This window comes from Tachyglossus aculeatus, chromosome 5 (assembly GCF_015852505.1).
Source record: "Tachyglossus aculeatus isolate mTacAcu1 chromosome 5, mTacAcu1.pri, whole genome shotgun sequence".
Lineage (NCBI taxonomy): Eukaryota > Metazoa > Chordata > Mammalia > Monotremata > Tachyglossidae > Tachyglossus > Tachyglossus aculeatus.
Window position 1 is genome coordinate 27615047 of NC_052070.1, and position 23602 is coordinate 27638648.

Sequence of the window (23602 nt, forward strand, 5' to 3'; positions counted from 1 at the left end):
TGGGGGAGGCATAACACATGTCATTATGTGCTGATTAATAGGCTCAATCTTCATTCCTTTTGAGCACAAGATTTTGCTTCCAATAGGTCAAATACTGTACTAAGGCCAGAGGCAGGACATGGACAAGGTGTCAGTGGTGAGATAAACAAGATCAAGGTAAAGTGAGGAAGTTGGCATTGGAGTGATGTGGAGTGGATGGGAAGCCACTGGAAGTTCTTGAGGAGTGGGGAAATGTGGGTGGAATGCCATCATCGACAACATCAGCCTTCACTGAGTTCCCGCCAAACCCTTGCCCTCAAGGAGCTTACAATGTAGTATTTGTCCAATTCTTCATGCCGGGAAGTATAGATGCAACTTCCTTCTGGAATACATTTTGGGACAGGTAAGAGGTAGTGGTCTTCCATCCTCTGTTTCTGGCACCTTTAGGAGATAGAAAAACAGAATAGACAGGAATGGTATTGGAAGAATATTTGGAAAAAGAGTCCCCTTTAAGGGAAGATTTTTATTTTACCCCCATTAGAGATACCTGATGTAAGGAAGACCAGGGTGAACAGAAGTTGGTGAGCTAAAGAGGTGGCAGGCTGAAAGAGCTTCCAAACATGATATTGAGCTTCTGCCCCTGATTCTTAGCAGCTTCACTTAAAGTCCCCACTTTTGCCCTTGTGCTGCTATTGTGTCTTAAACGGTGGGAGAGCATGGTCTGAATCAGTTACCTGGACTGCGATGCTCTGTGAGAGTCCACTGAAGAGAAACCGTCTCAGAGCAAAGCCATTCTGGAAAACACCCGTGAGGGTCCCAAGCCTTCCTCTGGTTGTCATGGTCAGAGAAGCAGAGACAGGGTGGGCCACTGCTCGGACTCAGGTACCACAGCACCTCCAACACCACTGGGGCTCCCACAACAAAGGGCAAGCTCAGCCATGGACCAGCCAAGCCCCGCCTCCCCCTTCATCACCCTCCTGATCCCTGTTGCAGGCCAGAGGAAAATTCTGTCCTTACCAGCTGGTACACTTAGCCCCTGGGCATCCACGTTATGTGAAAGGGGAGATTGGAACTGTGGTGTTCCTGGCCAAACAGCCTCTCACAGAACTTTCTGGTTCATTTGGTCTTATTTATTGAGTGCTTACTGTGTGCAAAGCCCTGTACTGAGCACTTGGGAGAATATGATATAACAATAAACAGACATATTCCCTTCCCACAATGAGATTACACTCTAGAGGAGGAGACAGACGTTGATATAAATGAATACATTACAGATATTCCTGGTTCTGACCGTTGGGAGGCTATTGGTGTCTTTGCATCCCTGGGGTCTTCTTTTGACATCATGGGGAGTATAACCAATGCTAATTGAAGAGGAACTGGGGCTGTGGATGAGGAGGATGTTTTTTCAAACCCTGGGGGGTAATAATAATAATAATAATGATAATTATGGTATTTGTTAAGTGCTCAGTATGTGCCAGTTGCTGTACTAAGCACTGGAGATGATAAAAGCAAATTGGGTTGGACACAGTCCCCATCCCACGTGGGGCTCGCAGTCTCAATCCCCATTTTACATATCAGGTAACTGAGGCCCAAACAAGTGAAGTGACTTGCTCAAGATCACACTGCAGACAGGTGTTATCTGTTATATGTTGCTGACTTGTACTTCCCAAGCTCTTAGTACAGTGCTCTGCACACAGTAAGCATTCAATAAATACGATTGAATGAATGACTGAAAGTGGTGGAGCCAGGATTAGAACCCATGACCTTCTGAATTCCAGGCCCATGTTCTGTCCACTACACCATTCTGCTTATAAGGCTTATAAATATCAAGCCCTTAGTTTAGTCCTTTGCACACAGTAAAGGCTCAATAAATGTCATTGTTTAATTGACTGTCAGTGTGGTAGAGGTCTCTGCCAAAGTGGCCTGCACAGCTGAGCCTCTGCTCGTGGAACAGAAGAATCCAGGTGGAGAAGCTGAGCACATACTGAGCTCTTTTGTCATTTGTACAAAAAACATCTGGAGGAAATTGAACCCCAGACTGGGTTAAGGGAAAAATATAGAATAAGGAAAGTTGGGATTTTAAATACGAATTGCCTTTTCTGTTCTTTGTGTGATGTAATATTGTGATTGTTGAAATACTGTAAACCTGTCTGATTCTAATAATATATAAAGGATTACATCAGGACACAGTAAGTGTACTGAGTAAATATCTTTTCCCTCTTTTGAGTGTACAGTGGGGAAGCCTGTTGCTCTATTCTGGGAACTCACATCCTTATACAAATCACTCTAGAAGAAGCATCATCATCATCATCAATCGTATTTATTGAGCGCTTACTATGTGCAGAGCACTGTACTAAGCGCTTGGGAAGTACAAATTGGCAACATATAGAGATAGTCCCTACCCAACAGTGGGCTCACAGTCTAAAAGGGGGTAGCAGTATTCCCTTGTAGATAGAGTACGGGCCTTGGAGTCAGAAGGATGTGGTTTCTAATCCCAGTTGCACCACTTGTCTGCTGCATGACCTTGGGCAAGTCACTTCACTTCTCTGCTCCTCAGTTACCTCATCCGTACAATGGAGATTAAGACTGTGAGCCCCATAATAATAAGCACTGTTCTAAGCGCTGTGGGGAATACAAGGAGATGAGGTTGTCCCATGTGGGGCTCACAGTGAGGGAACTGAGGCACAGAGAAGTGAAGTGACTTGCCCAAGGTCACACAGCAGACATGTGGGGGAGGCGGGATTCAAACCCATGACCCCTGACTACCAAGCCCACTCTCTTTCCACTGAGCCACACTGCCTTGAGGGGCAGAGACTGTGCCAACCAGATTTACTTGTATTTACCCCGGTGCTTACTCCAGTGCCTGGCATATAGTAAGAATTTAACAGGCACCATTATTATTGTTATTATTATTATTATCATTATTATTATTGATTCATTAAAGCCTCCTCCCCACAACCTCTGCCTTCCTTGGCCTTCAGTTCCAGATGAATGCTTGGAGGACAGTGGAATCCTGAAAGATTCTTGTATCTTTTTAGGGGGCTAAATTTTCTAGAGGGGAGTGGTCATGATTTACTTAAACGATGGCATTTATTAAGCGCTTACTATGTGCAAAGCACTGTTCTAAGCACTGGGGAGTTTAACAAGGTGATCAGATTGTCCCACGGGAGGCTCACAGTCTTCATCCCCATTTTACAGATGAGGTAACTGAGGCCCAGAGAAGTTAAGTGACTTGCTCAAAGTCACCCAGCTGATAAGTGGTGGAGCCAGGATTTGAACTCATGACCTCTGACTCCAAAGCCCGTGCTCTTTCCACTGAGCCACACTGCTTCCACAAACTCTTGCAAACTCTTTGAGAAGCATCCCAGGCAGAATGGACAGGGGAACATTGTGGCTAATGGAGTCAATCAATCAGTTAGTCAGTCATATTTATTGAGCACTTACTGTGTGCAGAGCACTGTACTAAGCACTTGGGAGAGCCAATAGGAAGCTTAGAACAGGGCTAGTGACTGTCCCAAAGCATTAGGGCTGTATGCTAACAGACTGTAAATTTCACTAGATTGTAAAAATCTCCACCAACAATAAAAAATAATCTTTGGGATATTTGTTAAGTGCACATTATGTGCCAAACACTGTTATAAGTTTGGAGAGAATGTCACGATAATCGGGGTGGACCCAGCCCCAGTCCCACATGGGGCTCACAGTGTAAGTAGTAGTGAGAACAGGAAATTAATCCCCATTTTACAGATGAGGAAACTGAGACACTGAGAAGTTAAGTGGGTTTCAGCTGCACTTCAGTGCTTTTATTGCTCTGCAAATAATGTGTTCTATAGATAACATTAACTGATTGATTGACTGATTGGGAAAATTTGTTCCTGAGGATTTGACAGATTACTGAACAGCATGCAAAATCCAGCAATTGAATGTAATGAATTGTGCGGCTAGCGGGGATGCTAAGCTGTCCTTCGTCAATCTCTGCCCTGGGCAACTGGGAAGGAGGTTTGATGACTGGTGGCCCACTTGGGTTTTCAGGCTAGTTTCTGGTGCTGTTGCTGTGGGGAGGTAACAGGAATGGCATTTTCTCCCGTGCCAAACATGGGGCAGATCAATCGATGGCATTTATTGACTGATTTTTTCATCTCAATTCAATTTCATTCAATTCAATCGTATTTATTGAGCGCTATGTGCAAAGTACTGTACCATGCGCTTGGGAGAGTACAACACAGCAGCGAACAGACACATTCCTTGCCCACAATGAATTCACGGTCTAGAGGGCAAGGCAGACATTAATATACAAAGATAAATGAATCAATTATAGATGTATACATATGTGCTATGTGGATGGGAGGGAGGATGAATGAAGGAAACAAGTTAGGGCGATGCAAAAGGGAGTGGGAGAAGAGAAGAAGGGGGCTTAGTCAGGGAAGGCTTCTTGAAGGAGATAATAATAATAATGACATCATTTATTAAGCGCTTACTATGTGCCAAGCACTGTTCTAAGCACTGGGGAGGTTACAAGGTGATCAGGTTGTCCCACATGGGGCTCACAGTCTTAATCCCCATTTTACAGATGAGGTAACTGAGGCCCAGAGAAGTTAACTGACTTGCCTAAAGTCACACAGCTGACAATTGGCAGAGCCGGGATTTGAACCCATGACCTCTGACTCCAAAGCCCTGCAATAAGGCTTTGAAGCGGGGGAGAGCAATTATCTGTCTGATATGAGGAGAGAGAGCATTCTAGGCCAGAGGTAGGATGTGGGAGAGAAGTAGGTGGTGAATTGCCAGCAACTGTACTAAGCACTTTGGTAAATTAAAAGATAAGCAGGTTGGACAGAGTTCCAGTCCCACATGGGGCTCACAGTCTAAGCAGTAGTGAGAACAGGAATTTAATCCCCATTTTACAGATGAGAAAACTGAGGTGCTGAGAAGTTAAGTGACTTGCCCAAAATCATGCGCCCCCCCTCCCCCAGACTGAGCCCCCTCCTTCCTCTCCCCCTCCCCCCTGCCCTACCTCCTTCCCCTCCCCACAGCACCTGTATATATGTTTGTACAGATTTATTACCCTACTTATTTTACTTGTACATATTTACTATTCTATTTATTTTATTTTGTTAATGATGTGCACCTAGCTTTACTTCTATATATTCTGATGACTTGGCACCTGTTCACATGTTTTGTTTTGTTGTCTGTCTCCCCCTTCTAGACTGTGAGCCCGCTGTTGGGTAGGGACCGTCTCTATATGTTGCCAACTTGTACTTCCCAAGCTCTTAGTACAGTGCTCTGCACACAGTAAGTGCTCAATATATATGATTGAATGAATGAATGAATGAAAGTGGCAGAGATAGAATTATAACCCTGGTCCCAATCAGAGGGCCTGATAACCATTAAGGCAAAAGGCTTCCCTTGGCCACGCTGCTTCTCACTATATTGGTAGCTCCTTGAGGGCAGGAATCATGTCTACCAGCTGTACCGTACTCTCCCATGCACACAATGGCCTAGTGGACAGAAGATAGACATGGGACTCAGAGGACCTGGGTTTTAATACTACCTCTGCCACTTGTCTGCTTTGTGACCTTGGACAAGTCACTTAACTTCCCTGTCTCTCCATTACCCCATCTATAAAATGGGTATTAAATCATCATCTTTACATTTTAGACTGTGAGCACTATGTGGGACAGGAACTGTATCCATTCATTCATTCATTCATAACCTATGTGCAGAGCACTGTACTAAGCGCTTGAGAAGTACAAGTCGGCAACATATAGAGACGGTTCCGACCCAACAACGGGCTCGTAGTCTAGATGGGGGAGACAGACAACAAAACAAAGCATGCAGACAGGTGTCAAAACTATCAGAATAAATGGAATTATAGCTATATACACATCATTAATAGAGTAGTAAATATGCAATAGTAAAATAAATCGAGTAATAAATCTGTTCAAATATATACAAGTGCTGTGAGGAAGGGAAGAAAGTAGGGTGGAGGGATGGCTAGGAGGAGAGGAAAAAGGGGGCTCAGTCTGGGAAGGCCTCCTGGAGGAGGTGAGCTCTCAGTAGGGCTTCGAAGGGTGGAAGACAGCTAGTTTGGCAGATGTGTGGAGGGAGGGCATTCCAGGCCAGGGGGTTGACGTGGGCTGGGGGTTGATGGTGGGACAGGTGAGAACGAGGCACGGTAAGGAGGTTAGCGGCAGAGGAGCGGAGGGTGCAGGCTGGGCTGTAGAAGGAGAGAAGGGAGGTGAGGTAGGAGGGGGTGAGGTGTTGGAGAGCCTTGAAGCCGAAAACCGTATCCAATCTGCTTCTCTTCTTACCTACCCCAGTGCTTAGTACAAATGTTGCCAACTTGTACTTCCCAAGCGCTTAGTACAGTGCTCTGCACACAGTAAGTGCTCAATAAATGCGATTGAATGAATGCCTGGTACACAGTAAGGACTTAAGAAATACCATTTAAAAAAAAATCAGTCAATAAATGCCATTGATTGATTGATCTGCTCCATGTCAGGAAAGGGCGAGAATGCCACTCCTGTCACTTGCAGCAGCAGCGGCCTGCCTGGAATGTCCTCCCTTTTCGTATCTGATGGACAATGACTCTGTCCCTCTTCAAAGCCTTACTCGAAGCACAGATCCTCCAAGTGGTCTTCCCTAAGCCCTCTTTTCCTTTTCTTCGGCTCCCTTTTGTGTCTCCCTGACTTGCCTCCAACACCCCTCCCACTTCCAGCACCATAGCACGGATGTTCATATCTACAATTTACTTTTTTATAATAATGATGGTATTTGTTCAGCACTTACTATGTTCCAAGCACTTGTCTAAGCACTGGGGTAGATACAAGGTAATCAGGCTGATGATTGATGATGATGATGATGATGAGGCTGTCCCACGTGGGGCTCACAGACTTAATCCTCATTTTACCGATAAGGTCACTGAGGCACAGAGAAGTTAAGTGACTTCCCCAAAGTCACACAGCTGTTAAGTGGCAGAGCGAGGATTAGAACCCACAACCACTGACTTCCAAGCCTGCACTCTTTCCACTAAGCCACACTGTTTCTGTCACTTGTCTGCTGTGTGACCTTGGACAATAAGCCCGCTGCTTATTTAGGTCTGTCTCTCCCTCTGGACTACAAGCTCCTATGGGGCAGAGAATATGTCTGTAATATTGTTATATTGTACTCTCCCAAGTGCATATTACAGTAGTAAGCGCTCAATAAATACCACTGACTGACTGACAGCAACAGCAGCAGCAGCAACAGTACAAGGAACTACCCCGAAAAAATCATCCAAGTTCTTCATGGTTGCCCAGGGTAGAGATTGACAAAGGACAGCTTAGTGTCCTTGCTGGTCACACAAGTCATTACGATCTATTGCTGGGCTTCCCGTGGTATTCATCAATCTGTAAAACGCACAAGAACAAATTCACTCCAACAGTCAATCAATCAATCATGTTATTTATCCAACACACTGTTTGCAGAGCAATAGAAACACAGAAATGAGGCTGAAAGTTAGGGAATGTCTCTCGTCAAGAAAGAGTGATAGAATAATGAGTGCATTATAATGGTCTCAAAGAATCATCTTGGATATCCTTCTCTTGCTAGAATGCTGACTATGTTGGGAATTAGTATTAAAGCAACAAGCATCTTTTGCCATCAACAGCAATAAAGCCAGCCTGGCTTCCAGTTAAGTGTCCCAGTTATGCTTCACTGAACATATTTCATTGGACTGTCAGCTTTTAAATCTGTCTCTGAGCACAGCTCATGCGAGTAAAGAGAGGTGATAAACTCATTTATTTAATAAAATCACCATTTCCTTGCACATTCAGACACCGAGGACATATGCATATTCATTATACCTGTTGAATAAGGGCTTAGTTTGAAATGTTCCATTCCCCTGGTTCACCCCCCTCATTATGTTAAAAAGAATCAATCAATCATTTAGTGGTCTTTACTGAGCACTTTGCAGAGCAATATACTAAGCACTTGGGAGAGTGCAATACAATGGTTCATTCATTCATTCAATCATATTTATTGAGCGCTTACTGTGTGCAGAGCACTGTACTAAGCACTTGGGAAGTACAAGTTGTTAGACATGCTCCTTGCCCACAAGGAGTTTACAGTCTACAGGAAATAAATAATCTTCGATTTTTTTATGGTATCTGTTAAGTGCTTACTATGTGCCAGGCACTGTTCTGAGTGCTGGGGTAGATAATTCAATTGCAATCATTCAATTGTGTTTATTGAGCACGTACTGTGTGCTGAGCACTGAACTAAGTGCTTGGGAGAGTACGAAATGACAATAAGCAGACACATTCCCTGCCCACAACGAGTGGTTGGATACAGTCCATGTCCCCAAAGGGGGTTCACAGTTTTAATCCCATTTTTTACAGATGAGGTAATTGAAGCACCCAGGAGAGAAGTGACTTTCCCAAGGTCACACAGCAGGAAAGTGGCAGAACCAGGATTATAACCCAGGTCCTTCTGATCCCAGGCCTGTGCTCTATTCATTAAATCATGCTGCTTCTTGAATACTCTGGTGGGGTGGGGGAAAGACAGCCTGGGGGTTCCTAATGATTCCAATCCTCCCACCCTTCCCTAGCAGCCCCACCCCACCGGAACAGGTAAGGGAAAAGTTGGCCTAGGGGTCATGGGACCATTTGCAAAACTCTTCCAGCCTCACTGTTCAGTGGCCACTCAGTCAGTCAACCATATTTATTGAGAGCTTACTGTGTGCAGAGTACTTTACGAAGTGCTTGAGAGTGTGGCTCAGTGGAGAGAGCCCGGGCTTGGGAGTCAGAGGTCATGGGTTCTAATCCCAGCTTCACCACTTGTCAGCTGTGTGACTTTAAGCAAGTCACTTAACTTCTCTGTGCCTCACTTCCCTCATCTGTAAAATGGGGATTAAGACTGTGAGCCCCATGTGGGACAACCTGATTACCTTGTATCCCCCCCCCCCCAGCGCTTAGAACAGTGCTTGGCACATAGTAAAAACTTAACAAATGCCATCATTATTATTATTATTACAATATAACAGGCACAGTACCTGCACACAATGAACTTACAGTCTAGAGGCAACGTCCCTTTAGAGTATAGGTTACTTGTGAGCAGGGAACATGTCAGTTCTTTATTCCTAACTTCCCAAACGCCCAGAACAGTGCACTAAACTAAGTGGGAGCTTGGTAAATACTACCACCATCAGCAGTGGTATTTATTAAGCACTTACTATGCACAGAGCACTGTGTGGAGCCTTTGGTACAGTACAATACAATAGAGTTGATGGCCAAATTCCCTGCTCAAAATGATGGGGGAGACAGACATTAATAGAAATAAATGCTGCCATTATAATCAGCCCTAATCCCCTCTAGCTGTAAGCTCCTTGTGTGTAGGGATTCATTCATTTCATTCATTCAATCATATTTATTGAGCACTTACTGTGTGCAGAGCACTGTACTAAGTGCTTGGGAAGTACAAGTTGGCAACATATAGAGACGGTCCCTACCCAACAGTGGGCTCACAGTCTAGAAGGGGGAGACAGACAACAAGACAAAACATAAAAACAAAATAAATTAAATAGAATCAATCAATCGTATTTATTGAGCGCTTACTGTGTGCAGAGCTCTGTACTAAGCGCTTGGGAAGTACAAGTTGGCAACATATAGAGACAGTCCCTACACAACAGTGGGCTCATGTACAAGTAAAATAAATAGAGTAATAAATACGTACAAACATATATACATATATACAGGTGGTGTGGGGAGGGGAAGGAGGTAAGGCGGGGGGGATGGGAAGAGGTAGGAGGGGGAGAGAAAGGAGGGGGCTCAGTCTGGGAAGGCCTCCTGGAGGAGGGGAGCTCTCCGTAGGGCTTTGAAGGGAGGAAGGGATTGTTTATACCTACTTCTTTGTAGTCTGCTCTCCCAAGAATGTAGTACAGTGCTCTGCACACAGCAAAGAAGGGCTCCATAAGCACCATTCATCAATTGATTGAAACAGCTGAAGACCACCACAGTGGGAAATTCAGCTAGGAAGAGTGGTCACTTCCTCACTGGACCTGGGTTTCCTGTTTCCTCTTCAGTCTAGGATCATCCCTATCCCTCCCTAGGTGTCCTTGCGGTGTTCTGGACTGATCAAGACCCACATCTTCCTTTACCTTCTGCCTCAGAGCTGTTCTCCATATGCCACATAGGTGAGGCTCTTCCTAAATTTACCCCTATGTCTGAACTGTCTTCCTCCCCCTGGGAGTCACCATGTCTCCTTGTGCTCCCTCCCTTCATCCTAACCACACACAAAATCTCACTCCTCCATGCAGCCTTCCCAGATGAATCGGAAGAGAGGAGGACATTTTCACCTCAGCTCCATAATAATGACGATGATGGGATTTATTAAGAGTTTACTATGTGCCACACACCGTACAAAGCACTGAGGTAAATACAACAGAAGCATATCTCAGCCCCACATGGGGCTAAACGTCTGAAAATACTGTTGAAAAAATTGCTGGGGGGCTGGGAGTGGATGAGAAAATGGAGATCCAGAGAATTATCAAGGCCTAGTGGATAAAGTGCAAGTCTGGAAGTCAGGAGACCTGGATTCTAATACCAGCTCTGCCATTTACCTGCTATGTGACCTTCTCGGTGCCTCAGTTTCCTCAACTGAAAAATGGGGATTCAATATTTCTTGTCCCTCCTACAAGAAAAGCAGCCTTGCATAGTGGATAGAGCACGGGCTTTGGAGTCAGAAGGTCATGAGATCTAATCCTGGCTCCTGCACTTGTCTGCTATGTGACCTTGGGCGCGTCACTTAACGTCTCTGTGCCTCAGTTACTTCATTTCTAAAATGGGGATTGAGACTGTGAGCCCCACATGGCACAAGGGACTGTTCCCAACCCAATTTGTTTGTATCCATCCCAGCGCTTAGTACGCTGCTTGACACATAGTAAGTGCTTAACAAATACCATTATTATTATTATTATTATTATTGTTATTATCAATTGATTGTGAGCACCATGTGGGACAGAGACTGTAACTGGCCTGATTAACTTGTATCTACCCTAGCATTTTATCTCTCAAGGTCACACCTGGAGAGGTTCCAGTACTCTACCAGTCTCGGCTATGGGAAGGAGAGTCAAGAAGAAGCCTACTCCTTCCATTCGTAGCTTGGGCAGTGGCTAGCGAGTGGAAGGCAATCTGCCACAAGTCAAAACTCACCTGTGCTAGGCAGCAACAGCATGGGAGAGAATCAAGGGTGGAGACTCAGATTTACGCGTGGAAGGAGGCAATGGTCAACCGCTTCCGTATTTTTACCAAGAAAACTCTATGGATACACTACCAGAATGATTGCAGATGGAGGTGGGGTGGTTTGGGGGAGATGTGTCTATGGCGTCGCTATGGGTCAGACGTGACTCGACAACGTAAGACAACAACAACAACAACCCTAGCATTTAGAACACTGCTTGACACACTGTAAGCACTTAATAGATTCCATTAAAAAAAAAAGTCAAGTGACTTGTCCCAGCTCACTCAGCAGGCAAGTAATGGAGACATGACTGGAAGCCTGCTCTCTTGACTCTCATTCCTGGGCTCTTTCCATTAAGCCATGTAGTGTCCATCATATCTAAACTCCCAGGACCCACCACCATCCTTCGCTAACCTATGCAGACCCCTTTTGCAATGCCCTGAAATCCCTCTGATGCTTGACCTTATCTCAGATATCTGCATGTCCCTTATCTATCTGGCCCTGAATAATTCTATTCATTCACTCATTCATTCAGTTGTACTCATTGAGCTCTTACTGTGGGCAAAGCACTGTATAAGTGCTAGGAGAAGCAACGTGGCATAGTGGAAAGAGCACAGTCTTGGGAGTCAGAGGTCGTGGGTCTCTATCCACTATGCCATGCTGCTTCCCAATTTAGTGAAATGAGTCAAGGATAATGTCTAGGTTAAAGGTTTATGAGACAGGAAGGATGGTGGTGCTGTTCCACAGTTCTGGGAAAATCAGGACTCCATGGGCATCCCCAATCCCCACCACCCATTTAGAAATTCTAATCCCAGCTCTGCCCCTGAACAGCTGGATAACTTTGGGCAAGTTAGTCAACCCCTCTGGGCCTTGGTTTCCTCAATGGTCAATCGGGAAGCAGATCCTGTTCTTCCTCCGCCTTATACTGGGAGCCCTGTGTGGGATAATAATAATGATAATAATAATAATAATGGTATTTGTTAAGTGCTTACTATGTGCAAAGCAAAAGTGCTGGGGAGGTTACAAGGTGATCAGGTTGTCCCATGGGGGGCTCACAGTTTGAATCCCCATTTTACAGATGAGGCAACTGAGGCCCAGAGAATTGAAGTGACTTGCCCAGTGTCACACAGCTGACAGGTGATGGAGCTGGGATTTGAACCCATGACCTCTGACTCCAAAGCCCAGGCTCTTTCCACTTAGCCATGCTTATTCCATCTGATTATGACGTGTTCAACCCACTGGCTAGACATGGTACTATTTTTCCTGCTAGATCCTCACTCTCCTGTGGTGAATGGGCTATTCTCTAAAAGACATTATTGGCAACATTTGCAGATGGCCTGAAACTGGAGTTGATCAATGTTGGCGGTGGGAGGTGGGGACCTGGAACCAGAAGGTGAGAGTCAGTTTCTGCCCTAGCTTGGGTCTATGGGCTGGAGCCTCAGTTTCCCTGCAGAAGCAGCCCAGACCTCCCAAACCCTCCCAAATCCTTCCAAACCCTGCCCTCTCCCAGACTTTCCCATCACTGTTGATGGCACTACCATCCTTCCTGTCTCACAAGCCCTCCAACCTTGGTGTCATCCTTGACTCCGCTCTCTCGTTCACTCCTCACATCCAATCTGTCACCAAAACCTGCCGGTCTGTCACCAAAACATTGCCAAGATCCGCCCTTTCCTCTCCATCCAAACCGCTACCCTGCTCGTTCAAGCTCTCATCCTATCCCGTCTGGATTACTGTATCAGCCTCCTCTCCAATCTCCCATCCTCCTGTCTCTCCCCACTAAAACCCATACTTCATGCCGCTGCCCAGATTGTCTTTGTCCAGAAATGCTCTGGGCATGTTACTCCCCTCCTCAAAAATCTCCAGTGGCTACCAATCAACCTATGCATCAGGTAAAAACTCCTCACCTTCGGCTTCAAGGCTCCCCATCACCTCGCCCCCTCCTACTGCACCTCCCTTCTTTCCTTCTCCAGCCCAGCCCACACCCTCTACTCCTCTGCTGCTAATCTCCTCACTGTGCCTCGTTCTCGCCTGTCCCGCCATTGACCCCCGGCCCACGTCCTAACCTTGGCCTGGAATGCCCTCCCTCTGCCCATCCGCCAAGCTAGCTCTCTTCCTCCCTTCAAAGCCCTACTGTGAGCTCACCTCCTCCAGGAGGCCTACCCAGACTGAGCCCTCTCCTCCCCCTCCCCATCCCCCCACCTTACCTCCTTCCCCTCCCCACAGCATCTGTATATATCTACATATGTTTGTATGTATTTATTACTCTATTTATTTATTTTATTTGTACATATTTATTCTATTAATTTTATTTCGTTAATATGTTTTGTTTTGTTCTCTGTCTCCCCATTCTAGACTGTGAGCCCACTGCTGGGTAGGGACCATCTCTATATGTTGCCAACTTGTACTTCCCAAGTGCTTAGTACAGGGCTCTGTATACAGTAAGCGCTCAATAAATATGATTGAATGAATGAATGAATGGTGTGGCTTTGCCGGGGATTAGGTACATAATAATAATAATAATGATGGTATTTGCTAACCACTTACTATGTGCAAAGCACTGTTCTAAGTTCTGGGGGGATACAAGGTGATCAGGTTGTCCCGCGTGGGGTTCACAATCTTAATCCCCACTCTACAGATGAGGTAACTGAGGCACAGAGAAGTTAACTGACTTGCCCAAAGTCACACAGCCGACAAGTGGCGGAGGTGGGGTTAGAACCCATGATGTCTGGCTCCAAAGCCCATGCTCTTTCCACTGAGCCACGTTTCATCCACAAGAAGGTGACTGAAGGTGTCAACTCCATGCTGCAGCTGGCCCTGTCCTGGCCAGGCTGTGTTAGAAACCAGTCACATCCCCTTCCAGTCCGCAGCCACAGGGCAGATCCCTGGACCAGTCCAGAATCCTGGTTTCTCCTCCCCATCCCAAGCCAAGCAGACAGCGGTTCTCAGTCCGGGGCCCACTTGTGCACAGATGCGGCTGGAGAGGCCCAGGACTGGCTGGGTTGAAACACGTTTCTCCTCCCTCTCCAAAACTCACACAATAAAATGCCCTCCTTCTTCATAGCCGACAGACGATCACTCTCCCCACCTTCCAAGCCTCACTGAAGACACATTTCCTCCAAGAGCATGGCTAAGTGGAAAGAGCACGGACTTGGGAGTCAGAAGGCGTGGGTTCTAATCCCGGCTCTGCCACGTGTCTGCTGCGTGACCTTGGACAAGTCACTTAACTTCTCTGAGTCTCAGTTACCTCATCTGTAAAATGGAGATTAAAAGTATGAGTCCCACGTGGGACAACCTTGTTACCCTGTATCTAACCAAGCTCTTAGAACAGCGCTTGGCATATAGTAAGCCCTAACAAATGCCATAATTATTGTTCCCCAAGTCCTTAATTTCCACTTCTACCACTCCCTTGTACAGTGCTTTGCACATAGTAAGCGCTTAATAAATGCCATTATTATCATTATTATATCACCCTTGCACGTGGATTTGCACCCGTTATTCACCCGCTCCTCAGCCCCACAGCACTCATGTACATATCTATTCTATTTATTTTATTTTGTTAGTATGTTTGGTTTTGTTCTCTGTCTCCCCCTTTTAGACTGTGAGCCCAGTGTTGGGTAGGGACTGTCTCTATATGTTGCCAATTTGTACTTCCCAAGCGCTTAGTACAGTGCTCTGCACATAGTAAGCGCTCAATAAATACGATTGACGATGATGATGATGATCTGTAATTTATTTATTTATATTACTGTCTCCCCCTCTAGACTGTAAGCTCCTTATGTAAGGGGAACAAGTCTACCAACTCTTTTATAATATCCTCTCCCAAGCACTCAGTACAGTCCTCTACCCTGAAAGCATTCATTATATATGACTGATTGATTGATGTGTGCTCAAACAAGACCAAACAAATGAAGAAATGACTGAAGCTTATTGTGGACAGGGGTTGTGTCTGTTATATTGTATTCTTCCAAGCACTTAGTACAGTGCTGTGCACACACACAGTTAGTGCTCAATAAGGTTGATTTATTGACTTGTCTGACTGTGACCCCAAACAGAAGAATGATACTCACCCCAACCCCACACTAGTTATAATCTTATGCTCTCCCCCCGCCCCGTCACCCCTTCACTAATATTTTTATATAGTCTCCCTGTGGACTATAAGCTGCTTGTGGGCAGGGATCATGTCTACCAATTCTGCTGAATTGTACTCTACCAAGTGCTTAGTACAATGGTCTCCACACAGTAAGCACTCAGTAAATGTCATTCATTGATTTATCATCATCCAAATGCACCTGCAGGTAATTGAACTTCCTTTGACTGTCCAGGCTCCACCTCCCAGAGCCATCTTCCCTGCCACTACTGAAGTGAAACACTAATTCTTTCTCTCCGCTAACTGAGCTTCAGCTGCCGAGATCCTGGAAGATAATAATAATAATAACATTGTTTTTTTGTTAAGTGCTTACTATCAGCCAAGCACTGTTCAAAGCACCGGCGCAGACACAAGGTAATCAGGTCAGACACAATCCCTGTCCCACATGGGGGCTTACAGTCTTAATACCCATTTTACAAATGAGGTAACTGAGACACAGAGAGTTTAAATGACTTCCCCAAGGTCACACAGCAGACAGGTGGCAGAGCTAGGATTAAAACCCAGGTCCTTCTGACGTGGAAGCCCGTGCTCTTTTCTGGCCTCCTCAAGCCTCCCAGATGCACAAGAGCCCTCTGAGAGGGTGTTAGAAAAATAGTCTCACATAAAACCCATAAGTGGTTTGGAAGAAGGTTGCTGCAATTTTCCCGGCTTTTAAATGGCTTTCTGGCCTCTCTTCCTCGCTCTCCGGCTGTTGTGTTTACCCAAAGGGCTGGGTATTATCTGTCTCACCATAAGTGACAGCAGTTCCACTTCCAGGGATGGTGGGCTGCAAGGGGATGATGGCTGGGAAAAAGTCATCTGAGGGATGAGAGAGATTACTTTCCTCCAGGGCTTGAATAGGCAATAACACTAATGAAAAAAGTTGTTTATAAAGCACCTGCCTAGCCCATGCACCCTACCCCTGATCATGGTGGCAAAGTCACACCACTTACAGAGCTAAAATGCAGCTGAGATTTATACAGAAATTCACAAAAACACAAATCAAAACACCTTGACCTAAGCTGTTCCCCCATTAACTGTAAGCTCCTTGAGGGTAAGTATCATGTTGATTGTTATTGTATTCTCCCAAACACTTAGTACAGTACATTGTACACTGTATGTTCTCATTAAATACCATTGTTAGATTGATTAAAAATGCATTGTGTCCACAATGGGCCTTACCATGCTCCCTGTTCTGGCTCCTTTACTGTTCCAAAGGAGGTTGCTTTCTAATCTGGGTCCCTAGGAGAAATTCACATCCCTCCTCTTCCCTGACCAATGTGCATTCTCTCGGGAATTAGACTCAGAAATGCATGAACCACTATGTGGGGTTTAAGAAGAGAAAGACGGCCATTACCCACACTCTAGGCATTAAATCTCCCATAACCGGAGCTCCTGGGGTTTGAAGGAGGATTTGAGCCCATTTAGTGACTGTGCCAGGACATCCCTATTGGAACAATTAGGGAACCAAAAAAACATTGGCCAACTACTCTATTTGTAAATATTTAGGCCTGCCTAACCCATTGACATTTCTTAGACTCTGAGCTCTCTAGGGGACAAAGATCCAGTCTAATTCTCATGTTATTTTTTTCCCAGCACATAGCACATTGCAAGTAGCGTGGCTTAGTGGAAAGAGCCCGGGCTTGGGAGTCAGAGGTCGTGGGTTCTAATCCCGCATCTGCCACTTGTCAGCTGTGTGACCTTGGACAAATCACTTCACTTCTCTGTGCCTCAGTTATCTCATCTGTAAAATGGGGATTAAGACTGTGAGCCCCATGTGGGAAAACCTGATTACTTTGTATCTACCCCGGTGCTTAGAAAAGTGCTTGACACATAGTAAGTGCTTAACAAATACCAACATTATTATATAGCAGACACTTCACTCGTTCTCCCTGTCTTGCCGTCGACCCCTGGTCCACGTCATCACCCTGGCCTGGAATGCCCTCCCTCCGCATATCCCCCAAGCTAGCTCTCTTCCTCCCTTCAAAGCCCTACTGAGAGCTCACCTCCTCCAGGAGGCCTTCCCAGACTGAGCCCCCTCCTTCCTCTCCCCCTCCTCCCCCTTCCCATCCCCCCTGCCTTACCTCCTTCCCCTCCCCACAGCACCTGTATATATGTATATATGTTTGTATGTATTTATTACTCTATTTATGTATTTATTTTATTTGTTCATATTTATTCTATTTATTTTATTTTGTTAATATGTTTTGTTTTGTTGTCTGTCTCTCCCTTCTAGACTGTGAGCCCGCTTTTGGGTAGGGACCGTCTCTATATGTTCATTCATTCACTCATTCAATTGTATTTATTGAGCGCTTACTGTGTGCAGAGCACTGTGCTAAGCGTTTGGGAAGTACAAGTTGGCAACATATAGAGATGGTCCCTACCCAACGGCGGGCTCACGGTCTAGAAGGGGGAGACAGAGAACAAAACAAAACATATTAACAAAATAAAATAAATAGAATAAATATGTACAAATAAAATAGAGTAATATGTTGCCAACTTGTACTTCCCAAGCGTTTAGTACAGTGCTCTGCACACAGTAAGCATTCAATAAATATGATTGAATGAATGAATGAATGCTATTGCTACTAGAGTGTAAGCTCCTTGTGTTTAGGGAATGAGTAATTTCATTGTTTTTGCATTTTCCAGGTGCTTAGTTCCTGGCACTCAATAAATGCTAGTAACTACTCCTACCTCTACTACTACTACTGCTACTTCTACCACTATAATAATAATAATAATAATGCCATTTATTAAGCGCTTACTATGTGCAAAGCACTGTTCTAAGCTCTGGGGAGGTTACAAGGTGCTCAGGTTGTCCCATGGGGGGCTCACAGTCCCCATTTTACAGATGAGGTAACTGAGGTCCAGAGAAGTTAAGTGACTTGCCCAAAGTCACACAGCTGACAAATGGTGGAGCTGGGATTTGAACCCCTGACCTCTGACTCCAAAGCCCGGGCTCTTTCCACTGAGCCACGCTGCTTCTCCAACTACTACTACTACCTCTCCCACTTACTACCTCTACTACTACTATTACAACTACTAAAATTATTTTTACGACTTCTGTTACTACAACTACTACTATTACTGTGCCGAGTTGGGCAAGAAAAGGAGTCTGAATGGGGTAATTTCATTTAATGACACAGAGAGCTATTCTTTAAGTTCAAAAGGGAAGCTCCTGGTGGTCAACTATCTGAGTGTGATTGACAAAAAGATGTGGAACTGAAGTTCCCTCCCACACTGTTTGTATGCGAAAAATAGACTATTGCCACGCTACTGGCTTCATTCCATACAGCTCTACTACATTACTCAGATGGGTTTGGGGCCTTTACTTTATTTATTGAATCTAATCCTAAGATTAGGGATTCATATTCAGTATTCCATTTAATTTCCTTAACTATAACTGGAGATCAGTCCTCTTACCCTCATTTTGTGAGACAGGAAGAGCAAGCTTGAGGGATGATGAAAATCCATCACTTTAACAATAAATGTGTCTCTTCAACTCAAAAACCACTCTCTAATTTCTTGATTCACCATGACCTTTTCTCAACTCTCCTGATAGAAACCTCTTGCTCTCACCCTCCCTCCTGTCTGAAATTTCCTCCCCTTTCCCCCCATCTTCAAGGCCCCTCTGAAATCACATAGCTATCCTTCCCTGATTGATTTTTAATCTCCACTTTATAAACCCAACTGTCATTTCAGCACTTCCATCACCTAAGCACTTAAGTGCTCACAACTCCCTGTAGCGCCTTCTTACATATCTTTATACTCTATTACTTCCTCCTGTACTTAATTTTAGTGGCTAGCTTCCTAGATCATAAGCTCCTCAAAGGCAGAGATCATGTGAATACCTCTATTGCACACTCTCAAAAATGGAATAGCATGTTCAGTACACTAGTTTCTCAGTAAATAGTATTAATTAATTAGTGGACTGAATGAAGCTCATCATAATATTTCATGCATTAATCCAGAGAGGACAGAACTTTTTTTATATCAGATTTCTTGGAAAGTCACAAATGCGTATAAGCACATTCATTATATTTGATATTGCATTTCTTTATTCAATAATACTGTCTAGTTTGTAATTTTCTCAACGTTTCTTTTTCCTCTGTTGGAAAGAATGTTATGTGGGTGAACTCAGCAACCCAAATCCCATTAGCAGACAATACAGGGGAAAGCGATCTAGTGATCTAATCCAACCTGATAAGGCAGGTTTCACTGCTTTTGAAGGATACGTTTCTCTCCTGGGTAGAGGGATCAGCATGGATTTCCCCCAATCTCCCTCTCAACTAAACTCCTTGTGGGTAAGAAATGTGTTGAACAACTCTTACCAGCGCTTAGTACAGTGCTATACACGCAGTTAACACTCAATAAATAGCAGGGATTGCCTGATCATCTCACCATTTTGGCCAAGTATAATCCTGACTAGAAAGGGGGAGAGCCTGAGAGCTGTTTCCTCTGAGTAATGATGGCATACTGCTCTTTCTGTGCTATGAACAGAGGCAGGCATATTACTACATACAAACTGAGCCTTTCTTGCTTCAGGATATGAAGTATAACTAATACTTTTTCCTGCCAGGGCTGCAGACTGGAAAGCAAATAGGTCTCATAGACTGAGAGCACTATTCTCAGCCTCTAGACGGGTAAACATAATCAGCAATTCTATTCAAAATGTTCAAATATTACAATTCCATTTTTGATACCAATTGCACTTTTTCTCACCAAATACACCACTGAAAGTCCAATATTAATCTGCCCTGGCTTTCTCGGTTATGGGCAGAGATTGTGAAGGATTGATCCATCCTCTTGAAGTGAATTAGAGGGAAACATTTTTGGAAAATGGATTTTGTACTGGATGATTTAGGATTTCCTTGTCTTCAGGTGGGCCCCTGGATTGGGTGGGTCTCTAGAACAGTGATTTCTGATGGTCTGTTCTAACTCCGAAAGGCTACTATTCTCAAACTTATTCCCACAATAGAACAGCAAGTGTCACAAATATGTTTGTGTTCTGAATTCCTTTTTGCCTGAACCCATGGATTATGGTGTCCCTGCATCTCTGTCTTTCCTCAGCTGCCTCCTTATCCCTCTCTTTCTCTCTCTATCCCAGCTCTCCCTTCCCCTCTATCACCATCCTCCTCTTCCTCCTAGAAGGAAGGTTCTTCCTTCTCTCCCATCTCAGCACCACTGCCTGTCTCCATCCATGTAAGTGCTCATTAGATGTTGAATTGTGAATTTTGTCAGCCAAAAAGCTGTCAATAATATAACTAATCAACTAGCTCTACTATTAACATTCCCTCAGCACAGGTGGTATCCAAGTAGCAAAATGAACAAAAATTGTCCTTTGTTTTCTTGGGCAACAGATGCTAGGGGAAGACTCTGGAGCCCATCAGATTGGCAGAATCGGTGAGTGGATCCAACTACCAATATCCGGACTTAGGTTGGTGTGAAAAATTGGAATAACTCTAAGGTCCCTCTTGGGTTGTCTATTCTGTTTTCTTCCACAGATGGGAAAGCTGGGATGTGGAGCAGTCAATTGATTTGCTCAAGGCCACAAGAAAGTCAGCTGCTACAACTCCAGATAATCCAATACACTCTCCTTTGGGAGACAATAGAGAATTAATTTATTCCATTTAGATTTGTCCCCAAAGACCTACCCACATTGCATTTAGTTAAAACACCATTATTGTAGTCTTAAAATGGCCGATCCAGTTAGGGTTCATAATTACCACTCTAAATTTTACAAGGCTTTGTCATATCTTAAATTATTTTCCAAGAGGGTAAACAGTGAGCTCCTGGGTTAATCTATGCTTTAAGCTTTTATGACTTTTCTAATATTTATAACAATTAGTTAACATGTGAACTTCATAGAAGAGAATGTTGATTGATTCTTTAGGTGAGGGGCATGTTTTGGATGAAGATTTTGTAGTTATTTTCCAGAACATTCATTGTATTTTGTAGATCACAACACTCCAACACCAGCAATTGAAGCTTCTGGTGTTTATATTTATTTCTACTGTGCAATTTGTTAGTTTGCCCAAACTGGAAATAGAGACAAACTAATGACAATAGCTGGATTTATTTTCTCTAGGAGGTACTGATAGTGCTACAGGCTTCATGGCTCTGTGTAAATGACACCTGTGTAGCTGAATGTTGTGGAGACTTCAGAGAAGCAGCGTGGCTCAGTGGAAAGAGCCTGGGCTTTGGAGTCGGAGATCATGGGTTCAAATCCCAGCTCTGCCAATTGTCAGCTGTGTGACCTTGGGCAAGTCACTCAACATCTCTGTGCCTCAGTTACCGCATCTGTAAAATGGGGATTAAGACTGTGAGCCCCCTGTGGGACAACCTGATCACCTTGTAAGCTCCCCAGCACTTATAACAGTGCTTTGCACGTAGTAAGTACCTAATAAATGCCATCAACAACAACTTCAAAAACATCTGGAGTCACAACACTATGGTTGTGGCAATTGGATGGTTTTTGTGCTAAAGAAATGGTGGGCGTTTTCGTTGTCAGTTTATATCTCTATTTGGTCACTGCACACAATCTGCCTAATAAAGGCCTCATTACGACCTTTAGACCATCACTTGTTTGGCCAACAGAATGCTAGAACAATGTCGATTCTGTAACAAGGTGCTATTCTCCATCTACACCCACTCCCTTGGAAAACTCATTTGCTACCATGGCTTCAACTACCATCTCTATGTGGAATATTCCCAAATCTACATCTCCAACCCAGATCCCTCTCCTTCTCTGCAGTTTCATATTTCCTCCTGCCTTCAGGACACCGCTCCTTGAATGTCCCACCAACACCTCAAACTTAACAAGTTCAAAACAGAATTCCTCATCTTCCCACCCAAACCCTATCCGCTCGTGACTTTCCCATCACTGCAGACAGACCACCATCCTCCCTGTCTCACAAGCCCATAACGGTGGTGTTATCCTCGATTTTTTAGACTGTGAGCCCACTGTTGGGTAGGGACTGTCTCTATATGTTGCCAATTTGTACTTCCCAAGCACTTAGTACAGTGCTCTGCACATAGTAAGCGCTCAATACGATTGATGATGATTAATCTCTCTCATTCAATACACATATTCAGTGTCACCAAATCCTGTCAGTTCAACCTCTACAACATCACTAAATCCACCCTTTCCTCTCCATTCAAACTGCAACAACATTAATCCAAGAACTTATACTATCCTACCTTAATTACTACATCAGCCTCCTCACTGACCTCCCTGCCTCCTGTCTCTTCCCACTTCAGTCCATACTTCACTCTGCTGCCTGGATTATTTTACTTCACCATTGTTCAGTCCGTGTTTCCCCATGCCTCAAAAACCTCCATTTGGTTGCTCATTCACCTTCTCTTAAAACAGAAACTCCTCTCCATACGCTTTTAGGCTTTCAATCATCTTGCCTCCTCTTTGTTATTAATCTCACTGATTTTCTAAAAAACCCAGCCCACACACTTCTTTCCTCTAATGCCAACCTACTCACCGTACCTCGATCTCTCATTTATCTTGCTGCCGAACTCTCAGCCATGTCCTACCTCTGGCATGGAATGCCCTCTCTGTTCATATTCAACAGATGATCACTCTCCCCACCTTCAAAGACTTATTAAAAGTACATCTCTGCTAGGCCTTCACGAACTAAGCCCTCATATCCTTGGGAAGCAGCATGGCATAGCGATTAGAGCACAGGCATAGGAGTCAGAAAATCATGGGTTCTAATCCCGGCTCCACTACTTGTCTGCTGTGTGACCTTCGTCAAGTCACTTAATTTGTCTCAGTTTCCTCATCTGTAAAATGGGGATTAAGACTATGAGCACCATGTGGGGCAGGGACTCTATACAAACCAATTTTCCAGTGTCCACCACCGCGTTTAGTACAGTGCCTGGTACACAGTAAGCACTTAACAAATACCATAATTATTAGTTCCTCTTCTCCCACTTACTTCTGCATCACCCTAGCACTTGGATTTGCACCATTTATTCACTTCTCCCTCGGTCCCACAGCACTTATGTACATATCCTGAATTCATTCATTTATTAATATTAACGTCTGTCTCCCTCCTGGACTGCAAGCTCACTGAGGCACATAGAAGTTCAGGTGACTTGCCCAAGGTCACATGGCACATAAGAGATGGATCTGGGATTAAAATCCAGTTCCTTCTGAATCCCATGCCCGTACTGTATCCACTAGGCCATGCTGCTTCTTTCTTCTGTCATTGGGGTGTCATTGGGAGTCTGCACCAGTAGGCCATCATGTGTGAACTATGTTTTGGAAAT

The 23602-nt window shown here is 44.5% G+C and overlaps 1 protein-coding gene across 1 annotated transcript in view; it reads left to right on the forward strand.

Moving 5' to 3' along the window:
- The window catches only part of LOC119928751, a 48912-nt gene extending 27973 nt beyond the window's left edge, over positions 1 to 20939 (forward strand). The window contains exons 4-5 of the mRNA XM_038747265.1: positions 20680 to 20722; positions 20824 to 20939. Of these exons, the coding sequence (XP_038603193.1) occupies positions 20680 to 20722; positions 20824 to 20939 (159 nt within the window). The remainder of the gene's footprint in view (positions 1 to 20679; positions 20723 to 20823) is intronic.
- Positions 20940 to 23602: the final 2663 nt, after the last annotated feature.